This window comes from Pseudopodoces humilis, chromosome 8, assembly GCF_049639895.1.
Source record: "Pseudopodoces humilis isolate 2021_Gansu_Grassland_sample_001 chromosome 8, ASM4963989v1, whole genome shotgun sequence".
NCBI classification, from domain to species: domain Eukaryota; kingdom Metazoa; phylum Chordata; class Aves; order Passeriformes; family Paridae; genus Pseudopodoces; species Pseudopodoces humilis.
Genome location: NC_142207.1, coordinates 20,553,409 through 20,579,137, shown reverse-complemented (window position 1 = coordinate 20,579,137; position 25,729 = coordinate 20,553,409). Strand labels below are relative to the sequence as shown.

The following is a 25,729-nucleotide window of genomic DNA, read 5'->3' as shown; positions in this document are numbered from 1 at the left end:
TAGGAAAGACTGTTCACAAATGCTTGGCGTTTGAAAACCTAGTGTGAGAGTCTGGCAGATGAACGTTTTGTATGTTTTGGGGGGGTGGGAAAAATAAATTTCAGACTATTCTTTCATAGCCAAGACACTGATGTAGGAAGTTAAGCCTTTGGAAAAAAATGAAGATCTTGGAAAACTTATTCCAAGAAAGATCTGGGATTTCTGGCAGAGCATCAGCAGTCCTATCCAGAATTTGTGTTTATGTACAAAGTACTGCGGGTTCGGCAAGTCCAGCGCTCCAGGCTGTTACAGCATACCATGCACACACAGCTCCATCCATTGTTTACTGGAAACAAGGAATTTCCAGGCATGTGCTGTGGAGTCTGATTAAATACAAAGAGCAAGCATGCTTGAGATTGCTAAATACCCAGCAGTGCATTTGAAACTGCTCCTCGAAGCAGACTACAGATGTTTGGCAATTCTGGATAAATATACAAAACCTTCAAATTCCACTTGAACAATGCTGCTGGGTTTGAGCAAGAGACTGCAAGACAATGAGACCATATCCACAGAAATTAAGACATTATGCGCCCTGTAGTTTTTGAGAAAAAAGGTCAGGTATCTCCTGGAAGATGTCTCAACAGTTTCACCTCTGCAGTGTGTCAAAACAAATACTCAGATGACTTTAGACACATTTTTACACAAATATACATATTATGTAAATACAGATATGTACCATTTTATATTTTTCTCCACAGTAATGCTTTACTTTAAGACTTCAAGATTATGTTAACTTTATAACAGACAAGAGCATCTAACAAAAAACAAGATTACAATTAACTCCTCAGAAATTATCAGAAGAATCTGACAGATGCCTTCACAGATCCCTCGACTTGCAGTGGGAGTGTTGCTATTTATCCACAGGTGAGTTTTCATACATGTTCTCAGATAACTGCCAATTAAATTATTTTGTGGTCTTGTAGGTGAGTCAGTCTGCAGCAGGATTTGCTGAAAACCAGCATACATTTTAAAAGTTAATTTCCTGGTATGGTGAAAAAAGATTAGTCACTTGACGGTCATACTGTTTTTCTTGCTGAGGAAGCTCAGAGCCATGAAGAGAGTTAGTGTAACGCAAATCAAGTTCAAAGCTATAGTTAAGATTTAATTGAATATGTGTAAATGTCTGAGCATTAGCTAAAGGTCTTCAAAACTGCATTGAAGTTACTCAAAAAAGCCTTTAAGCAACAACAACAGCAAAAAATGGAGTCATCTAATGCCTTTATCTGTAATCATGCAATTAGGCATGTATATCATGGTACCACCTATAAAACACAAGCCAAACAAATACCGGTTCACTATAGCTCTACATTTATTAGAATAGCAGTAACTGATATACTATGGATTTCTGCATAAAAACTGCTACAGCCTTCCTGTTTTCAGTGAATCTACAAGGCCACAAAATAATTTAATTGGCAGCTATCTAAGCAAATGTGGGAAGATTCACCTGCAGGTAAACAGCAACACTCCTAGAGCCAGTCAAGGGATGTGGCAGCAGAAGGAGCTCTGCCCTGCAACTGCAGCCCCACCATCCTCCCGAGACAAGGGACTCTTGCAGCAGCAGAAGCCTGAGTTGTACCTCCAACCTCCTTCCCAAGGCTGGAGGATGCAGGTGACCAAGTAATTAAAACCTCCATCTCAGAAACTTTTGTATTATGTTTGTATATTCCTTAGGAAATATTCTATTGGGCATTGAATTCTCGAATTCCTACCAACACTACTGCCAGATTACCAGGAGACCTCACTCTCCTCAAGTACCTATCTTAATATTCTCATATGAGACAAGAGTAACGCAAACAGTTAGAAAAACTATCTAAACCACCTTTTCATTAACACCCTTGGTCAGAGGAATGGAATAAAACCATCTTCTTGTAAAGTACTTAAAACACACCATGTCTTCAAAACAATGAGCAGATCATCTGCTGTGGTGTTTACAACACAAGTACTTCAACAGGTCATTAGAATTAAATTGATGGGTCTCATATTTAATTTTCCCATAGCATAATAGGTTTAGGTCCTGGCTAGAAAAGTAGTACTAGGTTAATCCTATTGGAGAATGATTAAAAATGCCTCATTATTGACAAATCCAAGTCCCATAGCTCCCTATCCTGCCATAACTATGTGCAGAACCCAGTGACTGTTCTCCATCTCACACAAGATGCTGCTGGATTCAGTGAAAGCCCATCAGAGTCAGTGGACAACAGGAAGGGCTGCACTGCAGCAAACCCCAACCGACTGATCACCCAGTGCTACCATGGCACAGATTGCAATCAAAGTATGAGTATCAGGCCAAGAAGAAGAGTACTTCACTGCCACAGGCACACTGATACACAGTGCTTTTATCATTTGGAAATTGTCAACCACAGCTAATCCTATCACCTTCACACTGATGTTCATACTCTAATCTGGGATTTAACAGATAACCAAAACAAGCTTCCATCTAAGAAATCCAAGAAGCACCTTTTAATTGCCTGCAGAAATGACAATGAATAATTGTGGGGTAAAAAAAACTTTACCTAAGGATCATTATATCAGGAAGAAATCCTCTCTAAACACTTTTAATCACTCTGCTGTTGTTAGCACTAGTGATTCTAGACTATTCCTTTCATGTTTTTTTCTTTTCAGTTGCTGCAGATCAGCTGTGAACTCTATTAGCCAATTTAAAGACACTTATTCCTTACAGTGAGAATCAGATGCAAGCCAGTCCATATCTTTGAAGCTTTTGTACTATCTTTGACAAGAAGGTGCCGTATTTCAATGAAAATTACTTTCAGATCGCAAATTACAAACTGGTGGTTAAAGACCTGTATTTCAAAGGTCTCTCAGACACTAACAAGAATATTTAGAATCCGCTTTAAGCATCAAAACTGTACTTTAATCCAAAATGCCTAAATGCTTGAAAGAAAATCCTGTCATGCATCTGTCTGTCTAAAGGCTGTTGAAGAAGTCAGCCCTTGCTGACTTGGGCATGACACTCTTCCCTCAGTAAAGCTGCTATCTATCTTATATGCTAAATGAGCACTATTTTACTTCCTAAATAGTGATGACAAGTAACAAGTATTCAACTACTTCATTACATTAATTTTTTTGTGTGAAAGGCAGAATTTATTTTTTTTTTTAAGATTGGATTGAAGCAGAACTAGTGAAGTTCAGCTGAAGGAAAGATATCCAAACACATAAATACAAACTCCCTGAACATAGGGCTGGCTCCCTGGACACACAGGCTAACTGCAATAGAGTTGAATATTATGCTTAGTGCCACGATAAGCTTCATAACAGCCTGTTACTGACCATCAAACTACACTAAAATTGTTCATACTAAACTTACATCATAGGTATGGATGAAATTATGTGCCTTGAGTCCTGCTGAAGGGATTACAGACTGCACACCATTTCTTGAAGGCAAAGGGATTCAGATTTCTAAACAATCCTAATCCACTGCTTACATAATTCAAATATCACAAAATCCAAGGTCAGAACAAATTACATTGAAAACTTTTAAATTTAATTCTCACTTATTAGCTTAATGTAAATCAAACCCAATTCATACAACAATTACAGTATAAGAATTTGGAATTCAGGTAATCCCTAAATGTACAAACAGTATAAATCTGTCCTAAGAACCATGGTATAGGTCACAGTGTTTAACAGGTAATTTAGTTTTATGCCTGTTTAATCTCTACTTACTGACATATGTGAAAGCCATAGTTACATCATCTGAGACTGACATCACCCTAGAGCTGCTTGTAGACCCACTAGTACTGCTCTTAACCTTGTAGCAGAAACAACCATGCTTGAATAAACATATCTTCAGGTGTTCCAGGAGGTAAAAACAAGGTCCTCCTCCAGGTCTTGTCTGTGTTCAGCAATTGCTGGACAGAAATCACAAACACAAATTCTAAGCACAGCCAGCAGCAGATGAGGGGACAAAGCAAGCTGGCTGGACAGCAGCACAAGCCTCAGCTCACAAGGATGACCCAAGCCCACACTTGTTTTCGCTCTGCCTTGTACCAGTGCAGCAGAAGCAGCAAGTGCAGCTCAGCTCTGATGAGGTCTTCAAGGTCGGTGCTGACTGCAGATGTGGGCCATGGCCACCTGATGCTGAGCTGGCATTACTTGGGAATCAGACAAGCCCATATCGTCAGATCTTTAATTGCAGTCGCAAAGACAGTAAGGATGTGGACGGAGGCACTTTGCATACAGCTGTGTTGTTGCTTGCCAGCTACTCATAGCAGCTGCAGCTGCTCTTGTTAGAGCTCCCTATCCCAAGGCAGTTAAAGTTAGCAAAGACCAAGCGACTCAGCATATTTCTGTTACTGCGGTTCTCCTTGGAAATATATTAGGAATTTGTTACGCTCACACTTGTAGTCAAGAGAAGTGATCAAGGGTTTGGGCAGTCTGTTCCAGCAGCACAGCTGGAACTGTAAAAGGACATCTGTTCACAGAGTTTTTCAGTATCAAAAGACTTTTTTGCATGGGCAAAAACTGACAAACTGAGCCCAAAGCAATTCAACCACCACTTCTTCCAGGTGCCTTTGGAACAGCTGACTGAAAAGAGTAAAGTATCTTTCCACCTTGGTCTGAGCACAGTGGTTTAGGATTAACACAGGAAATATCTGCAGCCCTTGTGAGACCACTGCATCAGCCAGCAGCCAACCAACTCTCCTGATAGTAAATCAGTTACCTGCACAGCAAGTGGCACTTTCACTCCATGCAAAATTACAGAGTTACACATGGTTAGCTACTTAATCTGATTAACACAACTTCCTTAACTGCCTTATAATATTTATAATTGCATTGTGCAAAAGTCTGGCTATTTAACTTTCCAGAGAACTGTCTGCCATGTTTATTAAGGAGATATTTAGATACACTTAAGGCAGCTTTGGAAAGATATTTTTTTGAAAGTCTTGTAGCATTTTAAAGGCTTTGACCTTTGTCATGTTCTTGGGAGAGCTGCAACTTGGCTGCTCTCAGGGGGCTTTACTGTCTAATACAAGGGCAGCTGGAAGAGGCCAGTTGATGCTTCACTAAAATCATTCTATTAGTGACAACCACATATAAAAAAGACAGAATGCTAACACGTATAAATCCCACTTTATTTCTAGACTCCTGCTCAAAAATACATCCAGTCTATGTCCATTTCTAGTGGCTCACTAATCCTTTCTTGCAAATTTACTGATGTCTACTAAAGGATGACACCTCTTATAGTATCAGTTTCTCTAGGTGAACAAGCCCAAAACATCATTTTACAGATGAAATACTACAACAATTAGCATCTGTCATTGCTAACAAATTATCTTCTCAATATGCAATAAGGGGATACTTAGAGAATACCAGGAACATAAAATTATTACAAGAATTATATAGCAGGGATGCTAAGTAATTATTATAGTTTTGAACACTGAAAAGAAAATTATGCAGATACAAAATAAAAAATTCAGGACTTTGCTCACTGTTTTTTCTGTTCCCATTAAGTTTTCTAAGGAAAAAAATACAAACAAGAATTTTGTGCTTTGGGGGCCCCAAATTGATTGTCCAGTTCAGAGAATTTTTGTCAAACCTATTAAACTGTCTTTAATACTAACAATGCAAGAGGAAAATCACATGAACATGGCAAAGCCAAGGAATACTCAGTGAGATTTTTTTACCTGCAAATAAGCAGTTACCAAGTGCTTCAATGGCCACCCAGCATCCATGGGTTACCATCTCTTCTCATAGGCAATCATTGTTTTAAAACTATGGCTACACGGCACTTAAAGCTGTGTGAGCTTGGTCTCCTTTTCTAGTATTCATTTAGATGATAACTTATCAAAAAAAAAAACCTGGTTTCTGTAGGCCATTTACATGTTAAAACTGTCAGCACTCATGTCTTACAACATAGCCTCAATATTCAGGCTGCATTAAGAAGGAGTATCCTGTCTCTTAAATCACACAGAAAGGAGTTAAATTACATTCTCAGATTGATGTCACCAGCATTTCTGTAAATAACAGAATTAAATTCTCATAAGTACATCTACAATGACGTACAAAATTTGTACTTTGAAGCATTTTGATTGAGCAAATCTTTCAAAGCATCAAATTTGCATCCAAATTATGTCCTACACTGTTACAAATCCCAGAGACTAAAAGTGGAAATGTACAGGAAACTAATAAATTCTCATTGCTATATAATCATTTTACCACTATTTTAAAGCCACTGGTGCGTATCATCAAAAAAAAATCTCATTTTTGGAGTTACTGTGATAGAAAAATACACTTTAAATACTATGTATTGACTCTAAGGTTACAGTCTTGAAGAAAGAAGAAGCATATTACCAAGACAGCTCATTTCTGTTAAATTATCATAATGTACCACAGATAAGGAATATGGACATAAATTTATTGTATTCTGTTCTAGGCTCACCCCATCTTATAAAATTTACTTTAAAATAACTATTTTCATCATGCAACATCATAGGATTCATTAGTAGTAAAATGCAATGGATATTGACCATTTGAAAAGAAAACTGAGTTTTATACTCTACTATAGTTCTTTATAGCAACCTTTGCACAGAACTTGGTACGTTACAGATAATTTGAAGGCTAGGGGATGAAAAGTACTAGCTAACAAATTCAGAATGTGCCTGTCAAAATACTGCAAAGGCTTGCTCAGTCCATGAAAAGCAGGTTGGTCCCTCTAAAAATCACAGGGGCTTTGTCCTTGTGATGTGGCAGCAGACCCTCTGCCTTGAGCAGTAAGAGGGAGTGACAGCAAGCTGACTGTCTCAATCCTCCCCCTGACCTCCATCAGCTCAGTATAATGACTGTGTGGAGCCCACACAGCACTAACCAAGAAATTGCAGGATCGTGGTGTTGGTTTTGCTCATATGGAGGGATAAAAACTTGCTATCTGTGAGTGAAGAGGCTGCTAACACACTGACAAAACTAAGCAGAGGCATTTTCTGCAGAAAATCCTTACAGAATGGTTAGTAAGCTTGAAAAAATTCTGTCACACTTACACTGCCATTTATAAAAATATATGAACAAACAAGCAAACAAAAAAATGAAACAAAGATTACGGAAAAATAATTAACTTTTCAGACCCATTTCAAGTAGAAGTACACCCACAGGACTGTTACATTTTTCAGCATACAATGTGAGATTGTATTAGCATTTAATATTAAGGTATCGGATAATGGCAGATCTGCCAAGAACAAGTTTAGTTTGGATTTCACTACAGTTATTCACATAAAGTAAAACCATTCAAAACATGCATAAACTAGGTATTTGCACTGGTCTAAGAGTTTAGAAATGAGCAATGTCTGCAATATTTGTGATTTTTAATTCAGGCAGATTTGGAGTACTAAGGTGCCTCCATCCGCAAAGCAACACCAGCAATTGGGTAGAAACAATAGATGAGCGTATTAAACAGCCAGGCTGAAATACCTGAGCTCCCATAGAGCTGTTTATATTCAGCAATCATCATTTCTCTTTTCAAAGTTGGGAAATTTTCCAAGTTACTCGCAAACACTGAATACAAACCGGCTTTGACTATGGAGAACAGTAACAAAATCCTGAACATTCCTAAAACAAAACATAGTAACAAACCTTGAAACTTCCTGATTCCTGGCATACTATGCAAGGGAGAAGATATCACAGCTAATATGCAACACGGGGATCATTCCAGACCAAACAAATGGAACATTATCCAAGGAAATTCTTTCTGAGATCAAAGTTACTGAAGGTTTCAGGAGCACCTTGTTGAAAAGGCATTTTGGTATGAAAGCGATGGGCAAAACTAATCCCCTCTCAAGAAGCCATGGCCATACATATGTAACTAGAGCACTGAGTTTTCTGAGGTCTGCAAGGTATTTGTAAAGAATCTGGATAACCCAGAACAAATCAAATCTCATTATACAGTGGCTTTTGCTGAACAATTAGCATAGATCTCAACAGAGACAGCAACAGCTGTACTTATGCATCCTGATCCACTCCTCTAAAGCAGCTATGATCTTTACAATTATGTGTTTTTCCATCTTGATCATGAAGATTTTAATTTAACCACAGGGAAAAAACCCATTATTGTTCTTGATGAACACTCACTTAAAGCCCATCTTAGAATGGATAAATCAAACCTACTATAGCTCGTGACAGGGACACTTGATGGGAATCCCTCTTACTGGAATCCTACTGAATGTTATAATTCCAGAAAATGCTCCTCAACAAGGCAGGCTGAAGTCACCCTTATGAAAAAAACACTTCACAAGATGTGTTACCTGTTATATGTTAACAGCAAACCACAAGTTTTTTTTTACCACAAGGGTTGCTGGAGCTTTGCTGTTACTCAAAAATGAGCTGCCCCTACAGAAAAGGTATGAATAGCTCCCTACCTGGAGTCCACCTAACTCTAAAAAGCTTCCAAAACAGAAATTACAGTTGTGACCAGCAGGCATAAAAAGAAAGTAGTTGCAAACTACAGATGTTGGAACTCTGCTGAAGTGAATGAGAGTCCTCCGTGGAAGAGAGGCGTTTTTCTGTGACACCTACCCCAAAGCACAACCTCATATATCTGAGGTTTTCAAGAAAACGAGCTGTCACCATTATCTGAATGACACGCATCATGGTTTTATGTGAAAACTGTCCAAAAAATCCAGCATAAATTATGGTGAATTCTATCTGCTTTTCAGAAAAGTCACTCTTCTTTGTCTAAGATGGAAAATTGTATTTTACTTAGAAACTTGGTTCAAATGCTTCTTCTAATGGGTAGCAATAAAACTAGATAAAACTCATCAAATTTTAAGCTTTTATCTTTATGAAACATGGACCCAATGTTCATTTTTTCTTGGGATTCTTCATGTTGTCTTTATGGTAGCTCAATCTTTTTTCCATTTGAACTAAAAAATTTCAAGTAAAACAATGGCTATGATAAAAAAAAACTTAGAGAAAAACTAGCAGTATTTTTAAAATGCTTTTAGTGTCATAAATCCACATTTATTAGTGTTACTCTACTATATATTTCTGACATGTAACTTCAGCTTTTCCCTTACTTCTCTGTGATGAATTTCTTGTACACAGAATTTCCTATCTTATGTAGGTGTCTTTATAGCTCTCGGCTTACACAGATGTGGCAGTAAAAACTATTTCATTTCCAATCCTTGTTATATAGGAATACAAACAGTCAGCCTCAAAATGCATCTTTAAGAAGTTAATAACTTGAATACCAGTATCTCTGAACTCTGCAGAAAGTGGAAATCCAGAAGAACCTATCTAGAAGATAAGTAAACAGAGTGACCTATGAAGGCAGTTGCTTTGAGTCTTGCAGACCTACAAGGAGCGGAGAACTCACAGGGGTCTTGTACCACGACAGGATACCAAATTAAGTCAAAGGTCTGTTTTCTCATTGCTCTCCTCCAATTCAACAACAATATCTCTAGCCAGTTCCCTCCCCAAGTTATGGCAGAATGACCCAAAGTACCATAACTGCTACCCGTGTCTGTACTTACTAATACGAGAGGAACATCACACATACCTAATGGGGAATAACATTTAAAAGGCCAGTTACAAAATGAAGATCATCTGTTCTGTGGTTACAAAACCACTGGCCTGCACTACTTCTTCCATCGCCCTGCACTGTGCTTGCTGAGAACCTGCAATAAAAGAAACAGCAAAAAGGAAGCAGGAACTGTATATATATGGGACCACAGGAACCTTCAGGACCAGGGTCATGTGCAGAGTCCAACAAAACCTTTCTCCTGGGCTGTACCTAAAAAGCTGAAGAGAAGGCATCATGCTTCAGCTAATGATGATTCCAATCTGAATCTGAGTGCAGCAGAGAGGATTTGCATCTCTTCCTACTCCAGAAGTGCCTGTAGTCTTTGCATAACTACTAACTGATTTATGCTCCAAGCATGACAAGGATTAGCTTAGCAAAGCTCAGTACAATGAACAGAGCTCGCAAGCTGGATCCAGATTCCAGGAGCTTCATGATGTTTTGGTGGCACAAAGTACATTCAAACCTGCATCGGGTCCTTTGGTGTGGAAGAACAGCAACAAATATATCACAGCTTCCCATTTTCCAGTGCCAGGCATACCCAAACCCTTGCCTAAGAAATTGACTCCTATCAAGGATCAGACACAAGCAGATGTAATTTTCCATGCCACCTTCAGATCAAGCAAGGCTGGAATTACTTCAAGCATTCTCCTTCAACCAAGCAAAATCATGCTCTAATAAAGCTTTGTTGCTTGAGACACAACTCTCTAGAAGACACAGCAAGAACTCTTTTCCAGTTTATCACAGCTATATGGTTATGCGACATTTCCGTTCCCTTTCTACACATGCTTCTACTCTTTTTACTCTTCTACTCCACTTTTACTCACAACACCACTGGCCTCCTGAGGGTGTTTACTTCTGGGAGACAATGCCCTTATTCCATGTAAAGTCCTTCCTTCTGACTGGGAAGAGGGTGGAAAAAACAAAACAGTACTGGTGGGAAAAAAATTACCTAGAAAAACATTCCTCCTCTTCAAGAAGAGTTAGTGGTATCTCGGGATTGGCATAAAGTGTTACCATAAAGAGGGTTTGGCCAATTCCACATATGCAAAAGGCTGTCAGAACCCTCCTGCCTTTTTTCCTTCTTGAGTTTGAATTGCTGCACTTGGAAGAGTTTTAAGAGCTCTCCTCAAGTTCAATTTTATCAACTGCCTCTGTCTTTATCAAATCTGGATATAATTACTGAAGTTAGCTCTGAGGGGAGAATGGGACCATTTTGCACTAATTGTACAGAGCAAGTGTGATAGTCTTGCATATTACTGCAAACATTGCAAATATTATTTTTAAATATTTAAACCATTAATTAGTCCATATTGTATTCTCAGGGACAGCACCAGAGATTTTAAGCCTTTAGAAGTGTCCTGCACTTTTTCATGTGTTCTCACTGTTTAGTTTAGACTAACATACCTTTATTATTGTGTATGTACAAAAAGAAACTGCAAGGTGTAAGTCTTTTGAAAATACTGCTTTTTTGTTCAAAGTCTCTAATGAATTCAGAATTTTGGTGGACTGAAGTAAATGATGGTGCCAGAATAATACTAAAGTTGTAGAATTCAGATTGCAGTTCTTTCAAATATATATTTTAAGATACACAGTTTCTCTAAAATGCGAGGAAGTAAAATTCCTCATAAAAGCTGTGTACAAGGAGGGGTTTTCACAACAATGAAGGGCCTAATCAGGGCAAAGAATCCTCAGCTGAAAGCTCACAAAGAAATCCCTCTATCCTTTCTCCATTTTTTCAATTCTACTTTTCTCGATAGGGGTGTCTCACCAGAGAACCTGAAGAGTGAAAGATTTAAGTACAGGACTGAAATCCATCAAACCCAGGCTTGTGGTCCAAATCCAAGCAGCTGTCAAACCCAGAGATAGGAATGTATGCTCACTTCTGCCTAATAAAATTTGAATCAAACACTTTGCATCTGATTCTCCATGTGAGCTTTTATGCAAACTTCTAAAGTGCAAGGAATCCTGGGGTGGAAGAGCTATTCTGAGAGCTTTCACATAGTTCATGTAATTAGGGAAACCACTTCCTTTGATTGTAAGTGTTCAAAACAGCTGAATTTCTTCTTTCAAAGGACTCTGTGATTTGGGTCATCTCTTTTACTTGCTCTTTTATGTTTCTCAAGATGAGAGGTGAGACTGTAAAGCACATTATTTAGAAAAAAAAAAAGGTTCCACTTTTTGTTTTAGGGATTGAACTTCGACTATTCAAACGCTTATCATTTGGAAATCTATCTTTCTTTCCCTCCCTCTGTTTCCTTCCTTTTCTGATAAGCTCTTCAGTGGCTCAAGCGAATATAGCCCAAAACGCCAATTTAAACCTAAGGGAAAACTGAAATAAGGTACATAAAGGAAAAGGGACTCTCATTTTCCTTTGTGCAGTTGTGGTTGAATATGTAATTATAAAGGAGCTCTAGCTACAGGATCTCAGTCCCCATGTCACATTTACTTCTTCAATGGTTCTAAACATTGACCAAGCAAAAAGGCAGAAATACAGGTTTTTAAAAGACAAACAAAGCAGCTGCCCTGGTCTTTGAAGTGAATTTGCAGGTTCTTTGTTTCTCGAAAAGGGAACGCGGGTCACAGTTTCAAGGCAATGACCATGTCACCAGAGCTAACAGCTGATGCCAATGTTGCTGCAGAATCAAGTGTCACTTGCCCTGAATTTCTTAAGTCAGGCACCCTGTTAGTGCAGTTACTTCACAGTCATCTCAGTAACAGCTGTAACAGGCAGTGAATATTCCTCTTCTCACAGTATAGCACGGAATCATACTACTGAAAAGGTAGATTTCTTACTGCAGGTTTCAAATTTATTAAGTAAAAACAGAACACTTGTTGATCCTAGGAGGTTCCCAGTCAGTGAAAATTGCAGGACTCCTTCCAGAATTACAGCACATACAGGGAATCAGTCTGCAATAGGAACAGAGTAAACCACTTGGAACCCAGTATCAGAAACCCCATTACTGCCAGCTTCTGCACAGGACAGACAAGACACTGGCTTGGAGAGATGACTTGACAATAAAGACTTTGGTACATAAACAACCCAGAACCCAAAAGTTAAGAGCAGAATTCCAAGAGGTGTTGTCCTTTTTAATAGGGTCTAGATCTTGCATTTGCCTTTAGGGCTCTCACAAACTTATGGGGGTAAAAGCAAGGCAGCATTCAAAAGAAAGAGGAATTCAACAGCTCCAAATTGTAGCCATCAGTTGCTACATACTTACATCACACACATCACCCTCAGAACACAGGGACATATCACAGAGAAGTCGAAAAGCCTTTTCCTTGAGTTAGGAGATAAAAGGTACACAGCTCACAAAAATGGAAACCCACCAATCACAACTTATAAGCCTTCATGTTTGAAAGGTTTGCCTCAAATGCATCTAACATTACTAAAATTAAAGTCGTTACAAGATTAGACAAGAAGTGATTTCTGTGCTTTTCTCACCCTCTAATTTCACATAGGCATACACAACACTTTCTCAGCTCTACAATTCTTCCAAGAGGAAAAGACAACCTCTCAGAAAATGTCACTCATTTGCTCAAGGGTGCATCAACTAGTTGATTTTAACAAGTTTTAACAAGTTTAACAGAACAACCTACTCATCTTTCCTATTTGGTCTCTGCCAGATAATAATGTGCAGAGTGCCTCATCTTTCACTGAAAGGCTGCCATCTGCCCAGCCTGCATGCCTGTCTTTTGGTTTTACCACTTCCAAAGAGCAACTTGGTACAAGCAACTGCATCTCATCTTCTGGTGTCTACCAAGAGCTTCCTCACTTCTCCCACAACAGCTCAAGAGATTTTACAAGCCATGAGTATTTGTGATGTGGCTGCTGGTAAATCAGGTGCTCAACACACAAAACCCACAGCTATTCGGTCAGTCGTGTATATTATAACATGATTTTTTTCTCCCTCGCCTCCACATTTTAGGCACAAGGAACCTCAATTTTCAGGAGTTTTGGAGTAAAAAGCAACCAGAGGCAGAAGATAAGTGGGGAGGTATGTGGCACTGTTCCCCCTTAATGACAACCAAGGGCCAAGCCCTATTTTGCCAAGGACATGCATCCATAGGGGGCCCCTCCTGCGTGCTAGACACCCAGTTTCCCAGTGGAGCTGACTTTCTTAAATAGAAATTATGCTGAATATATAATTCAGCATAATTCTGATTCTCTAAGCATTAGTCTAATAAAAAACATGTATTTTCAAATAGGATTCTTCCCCAGTAGCTGAACTGTAACAGATTAAACAATTAAAAAGAGAAACAGGGCAGTTTGGAGGCAGTTGGGTCAGAAGCACAGCTCTGTGTTTGCCCTTGCTGGGCCTCATCTCCCTGGTGTGTTAGCACAGTTAACTGACTATTAGAGAAAGAGTTAATGCTGAAGCTGTTCACTGGGCTCCTCTGTAGCTTCCAGCTAACATAAACACATCTGAATGTTTCCCTGTGACTGTTTATATTGTCCTCTTAAAAAGGAAACTTTCTCTATCAGCACCTTAGTAAGTGGAAATAGGTAAATATGAAATAACTTTTACAGTCTTAGTTGTTTCATTACAATTAAAGAGACTGATTTCGATGCTTGCATTCAATTTAGGATATATTTTCTTTTTCCTCCAACTCTGTTTTGAGTGAAATCTTCTGCCCCAGACCCTTAAGTAGGGCCTATCTAGTTCTATAGAGCATTTTATTGCCATCTCAAAAGCACAAAACACATTGTTCAAACTTCCATTGCCACCATGTGTGTGGTGGGTAGTTTGGGGACCCAGCCAGAGACTGTGGTCCCCATGCTCAGCTATGAATACTCGTGTGGAGAATGGTCTGCAGGAGATTAATGGTTCCAGACTCAGATCACATCAACTCCAGCACAAGCTTCTGACTTCATCTGAACCATCACAGAGGAGTGCAACAACCTAGAAACTGTCTCAGATTCAAACAATACTTCCACACACCTGAAGAGCTACTCTGAGATCATCAGAAACAATTTGTTACTCTGTGTGCTGCAGTGAGTGCAAGTTTTTTAATTAGCACCCCCACGAATTGCAACACCAACAAATTTCAATGTGGGTCACAGACATTTAAATTGTCAGCTGTCCCTCAAAGCAGGTAAGACTCAAACGTGCAATCACTTTTCATCTCTCAAGTTACCACTCACCAGTCATTGTGGTTTTCTACTTGTAACCTTGTTTTAGAAAACCATATAGTTAAATAAATGTCTACATAATTCTAACTTAAACCAATCTTCAATTGCTTGAGCCTGCAACAGCCTAAAACAGCACTTTGAGAAAAAAGGATTTCTTCTGTATCCATGAGATTTCCACAGCAAAGCTTCAGGACAGCTTAAACATCCAAAAATACCATTTTGCAGTTAATCACTTCAACAGAAGCTCAGGGTCAGAAAATGTCGTGGGAGGGGAAACAAAAGAGCTGCCATTTGATGTCAAGGGTTTCTGGCATAAAAAAATATGCAACACAACCTCTCCTCCAAATTATAAATAGCAACTGAGCCCATGCAAAAAGAAACAGAGGAAACATATCTAGAGAAAAATTAAAAAGAAAATTTAAAAAAAAAGGAAAAAAAGAAAAAAGAAACCAGCAGAAAAATGCTCAAAATAAAGAAACAAACAAAATAAACCATCCTAGGAAAAATGCCCTTAATTGCAACTAAGTATCTACTGGAAATGTGAGCAGCTCACTGTCAAACAAAACTTGCAATTGACAGAATAATATTTAAGACAATGTGGAATGGAATTAAACTAATTACAAAAGTAAATAATATTTAATAATATCCTAATAGACAGCATTTTGTGGATGGCAAAGAGGATAAGAAAGAATGTTTTCTAAACAATCAGAGATTTTCTTCCTATTCTAAATAACACTTATTCATAATTTATAGGAAACCAGCACAAAAACTTGTTCACTTGCAGATGTTACACCCTCTAAGAAAAAAAAACGAAACAACAAACCATTGAAATTGAAGATAACTGAGATAAAAGGGTCCAAACCTCACAGAGATATTCCTAACTCAGGCATCAGGCACACAGTAATTTCATGTGACTCAATCAAGCTAAGGAAGCTGTACCTATATTCCTAAGGAGTAATTTTACTTCTCACTTACAAAGTTTAAGGCAATTCAAAAGACAAGCAAAAGGAAACAATGGACATATCTGGTGCATCTCATCTTAATAATTTACCTATTAACCAAATTAGTTTACATAGCAACTGTTCAACACTGGCCCACCAGTCAAGAGGACATGAGCACTTGTACCTTTTTAATTTTAGTACAAAATCTAGTGGTTTTACACCACTGACAGTTATTATGTCTCAACTGATTCAAAATAACTTTTGAAGCCACATACTGCCAGTATGGCCCTGACAAACCTGTTTCACTGAAGCTGATGTCCTATCAAATTAACTCCAAAACTGGCTTGATTTAAAAAAACACATATATACAAGCCAGTGTAAGTAAAGAATCTTGAATTAAGTTGGTCAAAAAAAAACAGTAAGCCACACAACTTGTGCTACAAATACTCATCATTTATATGAGGCAATTCTTAAGTTGTTACTCATTCAGTGAAAAACTTGGTATAAAAATATTTAAATACATGAGTAAAAAAATCCACTACAATAAAACGTAGCAAAATACAAACAAATACTTTTCTATGCCTGGATTCCTGTGTTTCAAAGATTGTTTTAGGAGGAAGAGACATAGGAATGAAGTATCTTAAAACAGACAAAATTAAACTAAAGCCTGTTCTTCACAAGAATAATTGTATTTTGGCCGTGTTACATCATCTTTCATTATACTGGTGTCTCCCAAATATTTTGGTTGCAACACATATGCCACGACACTAATAACACAGTCTTATCCAAAGCATCCACTAAGAAAATCTCATGCAGTGACTTTCTTGACTCCAGGAAATACGACATTCATTTACAAAATAAAATCCTCCAGAAAATTACCCCTTGAATAAAAGTCAAGAATAGGGCAAATAAATAATCAGTCAGATTCACTGCAGAATCTTCATCTACAGATGAAGATTCTGTATTTCAGAACTGCAGACTGTCCTATCCAAAATTATTTATTCTGCAAGATACAGAATACACAGCAGCTGGAGCATCTGAAGCAATTTTGACAAGTTCCAGTCTATAGAGGGTTCTAAGCATTATTTTGATACCTTTTGAGAACACCCTAATAGAGGAGCACTCTAAGCCAATTCTTTTACCAAAATACATTAAAAAACCCAAACAGAACACCTTTTAAAATACCCATTCTGTAAAACAGAAACTAAGACATTTTAAGACACTCCTCTGGTATAATAAATACTGTTTTATGTCCTCTTAACAGCTAACACCACATAATAGTAAACTTGAAAGGAGGTTGCACCCAGGTGAGGGTCAGCCTCTTCTCTCAGGAATTAGCAATAGGACAAGAGGACAGAGACTTAAACTGCACACCAGGGAAGGTTTAGGCTGGACATCAGGAAGAAGGTTTTCACAGAAAGGGTGACTGAGGATTGGAATGGGCTGCTCAGGGAGGTGGTGGAGTCATCATCCCTGGAGGTATTTCAGGAAAGACCAGATATGGCAGTCAATGCCACGGTCTAGTTGACAAAGTGGTGTTAGGTCATAGGTTGGACTTGATGATTTCAAAGGTCTCATCCAATCTCACTGATTCTATGATTCAGTTTTCCTTTGAATGAATATGAGGCTTGATGGGTTCCCATGAGATCACTTAATGTGAACTTCATAATTTTTCAGTATAGGTGCAGATAACCCCGGAAAGTTCATATTCAACTCCTACACCCTCCATAATTTCATACAGCACACACTCTGAGCCCTCTCTCACTGTTCATCACTCTCAGTACTTGCTGCCTTAGACCTGAGAGAGGTAAGGGAGTAAAAGCTCCTAGAAAGAGCTAATAAAATAATAGAGCATCAATACTGCCCTTCCTTACAGCCAGGATCCAGTGTGGAGAGTCATTCCAGGCTGGCACCAGAATGCCTATACCAGCTACAAACTGCAAAGAAAAAGAACATCTACTATTTTTAGTCCTATCAGGACTAAAGTATCAATTTCAGTTTGTTTTGTTTTGCTTTATTTTACTCTGTTGTTTTTCTCTTGTTACTCTTGCAAATCATTGCCAGTCCTTACTCTCATGACCCACATTAAAATTATCACATGCTCTCTTTTAGCACTACAAACATGAATGAGGTAAGTCCAGTGACATGCATGTGATTATACTTAACTCATCCCCCTCAGAAGGTACAAGCACAATCTATATCTTCTGGACAGTTCTTTCCAGAAGTGGATCATAAAAATCAAAAAAGTGAACAAGCTGTATTATATGCCATATGAAAATTTTTATGAAGCATTAAAATATCCTCTAAAGCTTACAACACATATATTACATACAAGAAACCCTGACAATATAAAATTAACTTTCATGGTAGTAAGACTCCAGGCAATACAGCATCAAAACTAGAGAAAGCATGTTTTTATTTTTGAGTCTCATAAAACTCCAATGCATTACAGACATGACTGAACAAAGCATAGTTAATCGTGCTCAATTTAACTTCTTCTATCCGTAAGTTAGTTCTGTTAGTTTACCAGAAATATTTAAGTATTTCCCAGCAAGATTACAATTACATTTTACTGGTTTTTTCCCACCACGCTCCTGCAGTTTGCACAGACCATTGCCAGCATTTTGAAAAAGTCCAGGAACATATGTCCCGCATGAAATCAAGTGATCTTGTACCCAAGTGCCCTGGTTGTAATGGCTGAAGCAATACAGCTGCCCATCAATAGCATGGAGACAGCCTATGGACCATGGAGTACTTCAAAAGACCTGCGATATTAAAATTAAATTCAAATTTCAGGTGAAATTCTAGCAGTAGTAAACCTCCTGGTGAAGAACCACACTCCACACACCAGCTACCAACAAACTGCCACCCAAAGCTCAGCCCTCAAAAGCAATGACAAATAACAGGTGAACTTCAGAGATAGGCAATCAAAGGAGGTGAGTGCTCTTCAGTGAAAAGCTAACATGGCAAGGCATAAAACAGCATTTGTAACACTTCACTCCAGCAGTTATCTGCTCAAGATAATGGAGTCAAAAGAACTGCTAGCAATTTGCAGAATAAAGCCCCTGGCTCCAGTCTCTGCCATTCATTTCAGTGGGAAACAAATTACAGGTTTATCTAATAATTCATATAAATCCCTCACAAAAATACCAAACAACTTCTGGAGTAGTAAATGTGCAATTTTCTTCAACAAGTGGACACAATTATCACTTAGGGCAGAAGGATAGATCCTGCTACAGGGGCATTTCTACTCTGCCACATGCATCATAAACATCATGCTGACAGCTTAATTTTCTACAAAACAATTCACTAGGAACTCTCGTTTCCTACTGGAAACCTCAAATCACTACACTGCTTGTACTAGATGGTAAAATGGCAACTTAATTTTTGTTTTGCTGCTATTTAATCACTCAGGCCACATTCCTACGTTTTACTTAATAAGCACAATTCTTGTCCAGTTTCACATCTGATACGCCAATCAAGGCCCTGTAAACATATATATATATATTATTTTTTTTTTTTCCTAGCAGACCTGTTTAGCTGTATTTTTTCATGTAAACACACATCTCTTCCCATAAAGTTGCGTTTTACTGCCTATATATAAAAAGTTAATGCCTTGCAGAGGTATTTCTCAGATTTCAAAGAGTTTCAAAGCAATCTGCGTGAGCAACTTCCAAGTATTTGTAAGTTTTTCTAAGCACGTATTCGAGTATGTTATGCTGGAACAAAAATTGCTTTGTTTCACATGTTAGAACTTGTTAGCCCCTTGGCTAATATAAAACCTTCACGATCTTTGCTGGTTGTGATTGGCTTGTTTAATAAAATGACACACAGATACAACATATTTGCAGAATGATACCATAGCTCCGTTGACTTGGCTTGTTCCCTTGGACTTGGCTAGTATGAAATGCCTCTGAGCAAGTTTTTCACAACTCTCCTGTGTTTTCCCTCTAATCAGTTGTTATGGATTATTGGCAGCAGTTAACAGAAATACAAGACATGCAGTCATGGAGATAAAAGGACACTTCCTTCCAAATAAACTAGAAAGAGTAGAATCATAGATTATGCCAAGCTGGAAGGGACCCACAAAGATCACCAAATCCAACTCAGCCCCACACAGGACCATCCCGAAGAGTGCCTGAAATCACTGTCCAAATGCACAGAATAATTAGTTTTCTGGACTAATTGCATCGAAGTATCTACTAAACACAGATACACAAGAGTTACAGCAAGTTATTTTTGTATTGATACCAGAATTATTAACTCACCATGACTTTCAGTGCAGCTCAGTCACAGACATTCATTATTGTCATCACTACAGATGAAGATTCTACATATGTAAACACATGCCAGCCATTAGGGTCAGAAGACCTTTTGGCCACCAAGCTGGCCTCTGGTACAGCACAGGCCATTATACTTCAGCAAAATGTTCCTGTGTTCAGCTCAACAACTTGATAAAAACAGTTGCCTAAAAAGACATCTCAATGAGAAGACAAGGATTCTCCATCTTCACTCATTTCATTTGTAGCCTGTGCCAAGTGTTACTCATCCTGACTCCTGATAACTTGTGCTTTTCTTTCCATTCTAATTTTTCTGGCTACAAATTCCAAGCACTAGCTCTTGCAATAATTTTTTGCACTAGATTAAACTATCCCATCATTTTCTCCATAAGAAAATGCAATTTTTGTATAAGCTCTTACTTTTTAATTCTCTAAGGCTGTTGACAGAAAAGTTCTGCCAAAGCTTGTCAGACTTATTTAAAGCATCACCACTTGTCTCTCCACTGCCTTTCCAGAAAACTTTCAAGAGAAAGTGCCCATAACAAGCTGCTCCCATACATAACCTGTCTTGTTTAGTTCAAGTTGCAAACTGAAATAAACCAAATTTGTGATGGAAAGCACTTGCTCCCCTTCTGTCAGCTCATCCTGATGGATGATATTCATCAGCCCCTCTTGACACCCCCACTCTCACTAACTTTCCACTCTGTGTTTTGCAGATTCCCTTGGGCTGCCCTTACAGTTCATTTACACTTTTAAACACAACAGAACCACATGTGCCTAACAATAATTTTCCCAGTGCTACATACCAAGATAAAGCATGCCTTGTTGTTACAAATTACTTGATCCTGATTTGCATATGAAAAACAATTAACCTAATTTGCCTAACAGCACCATGATATGAGCTCTTACTGAGTTGCAAGCCTTCAATAATCCCTAAATAAACACCTAAATTATAATAAACTCTTTCTGGCATATGGTTTCCTTTTCCTACGGTACAACCTGTGTTCCCTGCTACTCCAACCTGAACTTGGTGTGACACTAACTTAAAAAAATGTATTTTTGATGAATGGTCCAACTGTGTCAAGTAATACATAGGATTTTCCTTTCTCTATTCTTTCCCATTCCATTAAGTTTTATGCCATCATAAGATGTAGTAATATTTTTTCAAATTTACTTTCATAAAATGCTTTAAGTACGTAACAGGTCTAGCACAGACACAGGTGTAACCCCTTCAGAAACATACATGTTCAATAAAGATATTTCACTGACCCTGACTGAGATCTGCAAGCCAGGTTATTTTTGAGAAGTGCATTACTTATACTGCTTAGCACAAATTTTACTTTACATGTATCTCTTGATATAAACAAATTGTAGAAATAAAGAGGCAACAGAAACTGACATTGGACAGAATGTATAAATCTTCCATTGTCCTAGAAAAATCTTGAGATCCTTTTTCATTATTTTAGACAGCAATGTGCTTAATCATGATCAAACATGCTTATCATATCACTAAGCATGACACAATCATGGCAGCTCCGCTGCTGCAGCAGTGGATGAACTTTGATGTCTGATTATTTACAGTCTATTATGCCTAGTGCTGCTCCGCTGTCCTCCAGTTTGTACCTGTCTTCCTACAACAGTGTGAGGCTACAAGCTACATACAGTCATGGTGGAACTGCAGCCCAGGAACTGTGCTGTCCATCGCTACACTGGGGTGTGCTCACTGCTCCATCGGTGGTGCTGACCAACAGGCACACTGGAGCACTGCGAGGACCACAAACACCATATCTCTGCTGAAACTGTACAAAGTTGAGGGGTCAAAAGGACTTTTAGGCAAATTTCAAATGCTTTAAAAAAATCCCAAAACCAAACCAACCTTAGTGGGTAAAGGTGCATTTAGCGAATTCTGCCTTTTCCCCCAGGATTGCCAAGGACTCATCTGCCTTTCCAGGTCACAAGACACCCCAAGGGAAGGTGACTGGCAGAACAGTTAGGGTTAAAACTACCTCATTGTAAGACCGAGCTATGACTATGTGGCTATGACTAACTAGGAGCTAGTGGAGCCCTAGATCAAAATCTTCAGCAGACAACTCTAAGCCTGTAGTGAACGTACAGATGTGAACCACAGAGCAGACATCAAGAGAAGAAAATAGAGTCAGGTAATGACCGGAACACCTCCTCCTATCTAGCAGCATACCGGTGGTATCAAGGGGAAATTAGTAGCTCTACAGGTGCAGCCAGCTCTCCTCCTCCTCAGGACCAAGCAGAGGAGAGTTGCAAAACAAGAAAAGTGGGAGAGAACAGTGAACAGTAAATCAATAATGCTTTTAAATCAACTCCATCAGCTTGGACTACTCATTATGCTTTTACTGTAACCTCATCACTTACAGAGTCTCATAATTACATGAACAAAAATCCCAAGGTAGTTTGCCTGCATTACCTAGAGGATGGAAAACACTAGAAAAGAATTTTTGTTCTTGTTACCACAGCAGACAAAGTGAATGAAAAGTAAGCTTTTACCTCTTTTTCTATTTTGAGCAGCTTCTTTACTGCCACCTCCTTGTCCTGAGAAATCCATCGGGCTCGGTAGACACTCCCAAAACTCCCTCCACCGCAGTTCTCAAAAAACTGCAAGTCATCAAATTTAATTTGCACAAATGAAGCACTGGTAGACGACATCTCATAATGACAAAATATACCACAGCAAAACCTGTAAAGATAAAAGCTTTTATTAATGCACATGCTCCAAGAATTTATGGACTTTCTTACCCATGCTCAATCACCCCAAAATCAGAACCATAAGCACAATGCAGTAAATTCCACAGGCTGCAGGAGGAAAAGAGCCTGAGAACTTGCATTCCAACAGGCTGTGCAAAAGTGTGCATAATTTGCACAAGCTATTGGGAGCAGCTGGGGGACAGAAACAACTAACAGCATTCCTCAGGGCTATCCTGACGTTTCCTGAACGCCTTGGAAAAGCAAAAGGCAGGCATGTGGCTACCTTCTCCATGGACAGACAGGAAGCGTGCTCTCAGCTCCAGGTTGCCTGCCCGCTCAGGCACACCCGGCACGCCGTCCTCCCGCCGCGATGGCCACGCACGAGGCACACGCCACCCTGGCCAGGCAGGCTGCCTTCGGCGGCCAGCAGCGGTGGCCAGCAGGCAGTGGCACCCTGGCACACACTGCACGCCTTAACAGTGCTCCAGGCGAGGTCAGAGCACTTCATGAAAGGATGAGGAAAAACCTGGCCATGGTAAATCTCTCTTTCTGAGTGACTCAGTTCTGTTTGCACGTTGTAACAAAGCGCAAGTACAGAGTAATTCATCTGGGTTACAATATGTGGAATTCTGCAGCCTGTGCCAAGACTGGTGTCGGCAGTTTCAAGAGATGATCCCAAATCTGCTGACAGGGGAACAGAATGTCCTTCCCCGAGATTTCACGGTGATAAAGCTTATGGCTGTAGCGAATTTCAAGAAACGTTATCACCTAAATACATGAACAATGACTAATTTTAGGTTTCTTTTATTTAAAATTGGAAAGCTCATGTCTTTAGTGGGACTGTAGGACACAACACACTCCAGAACCATGTGCAAGTCTGCTGTGGGTTCAGTTCAGATGCACCAGCCTAGACAAAGTAGTTTTATTTACCAGCAAAAAGTTACTATATTTGCTATTAATGACAGAAAATTTAACACCATATAATGAGAGATGAGTTTTAACCAAACAAGCCAAAAAAGAACCAGAAATTTTGGGTTGATGGTGAAAACTACACAACCATTTTCACTGGTAGATTACAGTACCAAAAATATACAATGTCTTCTGAGACCCCCCCATTCCATAAGGTTTTTTGAGATAAAACATATTTTATGTGTTGTCCAGAGCTCTGAAACACACCTGTGTTAACTCCTTGTACTGCTGACTGCCGGAATCTCTCTATGTAACATTTCTTTATATCCCTTCTGTAACAAATACAAAGGCATTATTTGCCCCCTGGCTCACCTGATTGTGTAGCTACTCTGATTAAAATTTTGAGATACCATTTGATCAGGAATTTCTAGCAGTATTTGGTTGCAGCTATTCTCCACATGAGAGATGAAGATATCAACATTTTTCTACATACAACATAACATAGATCCTTCTCTGAAACTGCCTGCCTCATTTTATACCTCTTGACCACCCGTAAAGACAAATGCTGACCAGTCCATGACAACCTTACTATGTGTACTGAAGGCATTTTAGCAAGGAGCAGACTTCAAGCCTTTCACATATAACAACAGCTCTTGGAGAGGGAACATGAATGCTTTCTTCCCAGAGCTGCAAGTCAGAGCAGGGGTTACCAGTGGGATGTGAAATAAAGTCCATTCTTCCAGTACTCTGCAGCCTTTCCTAGTACAAGTGTCTGAAGTGTCCTGCTAACCTTCTGTTCTTGTTTTAACCTTGTTGCTGTTGTTAATTTCCTGCCATCCCAGAGTCACCTTTTGCACAGCCTACACACACTGTCTTTAGAGAAAGCTCAAAGGAAAGGAAATTGGTCAATCCTACAAATCAAGAGAGTAATGAACATTTTACTGTTTTGTTCTTGGCCAGCGCTGCTTAATTAGCAGATCTTCAGAAACAAAAGTACATTTGTATCATTTACTCCAGCAGTTACTCCAAGTTCATGCTGTCTCAAGCATATGTGACACTTTACAGACGAACAGAACAGGTTGACTTCCCAACCTAAAGACCTCACAATTTAAGGCCACAGCCCTGCACATATTTATGCGCAGGGGTAGTCACACTTGAGCGAACAATTTCCTTACTGACAACAGAATTAGCCAGAAGAGTGATGTTACTCACAGGCAAAAGCCCATGCATCGACTAGACCATAAATATAACAGGAAAGTGGGAAGAGCTGAAAACAGATCATTGCATTTGGGATGGCAGAAGGAAAAGGAAACCAAGTGAGAAGAAAAACACATCCCAGGAAAGTTATTATGTGGAATAATTCACTATCTGAATTCAATAGCTTTGAAGGACTGTCAAATTATTTAATACTATTGCTCACCCAGAACCAAAGCCAATTGTACAAACAAGTAAATTATTTGATTTCTGAAAATTACACTAGCAGAGAATAACATGCACACCAGAAAAATACAAATGAGTGCTTTTCTGATGGGTCCTCCTTAGTGCTTCAAACTTTAACTAAATTTTCATGGGCTTACAATGCAGTACCTGGCTCACAAGCACTTGCAGAAGCTACCATTCATTCTTTAAACACCTTCTCAGTTTCAGTTTCACCTTCTCTTACCTACAGCAGTCAACCAGCTGCAGATCACAGGATCACACAGTGAATCAGGTGGCAAGACCTTTGAAATACTGAGTCCAACCTGTGACTAAATACTACCATGTCAACTAGTTCATGGCACTGAGTAACACATCCAGTCTTTCCTTAAACACCTCCAGCAACAGTGACTCCATCACCTCCCTGGTTTGTCCATTCCAACGTTTAATCAGCCTTTCTGTGAAGAAATTCCTCCTCATGTCCAGCCTAAAGCTCCCCTGATACAGCTTATGACCACATCCTCTTGTCCTGTCACCGGTTGTCAGGGAGAAGAGGCTGACCCCTGCCTGACCACAACCTCTTTTCAGGTAGTTGTAGAGATGCTATAAGGCACCAGCACACAATAAGTTAATGTTATTTAAAGAATGATTCATTAGTTGGCACCAGGTTGTTCCAGATGCTTTTTTTCCAGAGAAGGTAGAGGAGATTTACAAGAGACACTTTCTTTAGAGATCTGGAATTAAAAACAGCCTGCATTCATTTTCT

At 39.0% G+C, this 25,729-nt stretch overlaps 1 protein-coding gene across 3 annotated transcripts in view; it reads right to left on the bottom strand.

Moving 5' to 3' along the window:
* MAP3K20 (mitogen-activated protein kinase kinase kinase 20) overlaps positions 1-25,729 on the bottom strand; it is an 88,223-nt gene that overhangs the window by 58,810 nt on the left and 3,684 nt on the right. For 2 of the 3 annotated variants that reach the window (XM_014249423.2, XM_005519804.3), the window contains exon 2: positions 22,441-22,630. In XM_014249423.2, the coding sequence (XP_014104898.1) occupies positions 22,441-22,599 (159 nt within the window). In that variant the 5' untranslated portion in view covers positions 22,600-22,630. Of the gene's footprint in view, positions 1-22,440; positions 22,631-22,921; positions 23,033-25,729 lie in introns of those variants that run through there. The other variant, XM_014249421.2, reaches the window with a different exon arrangement.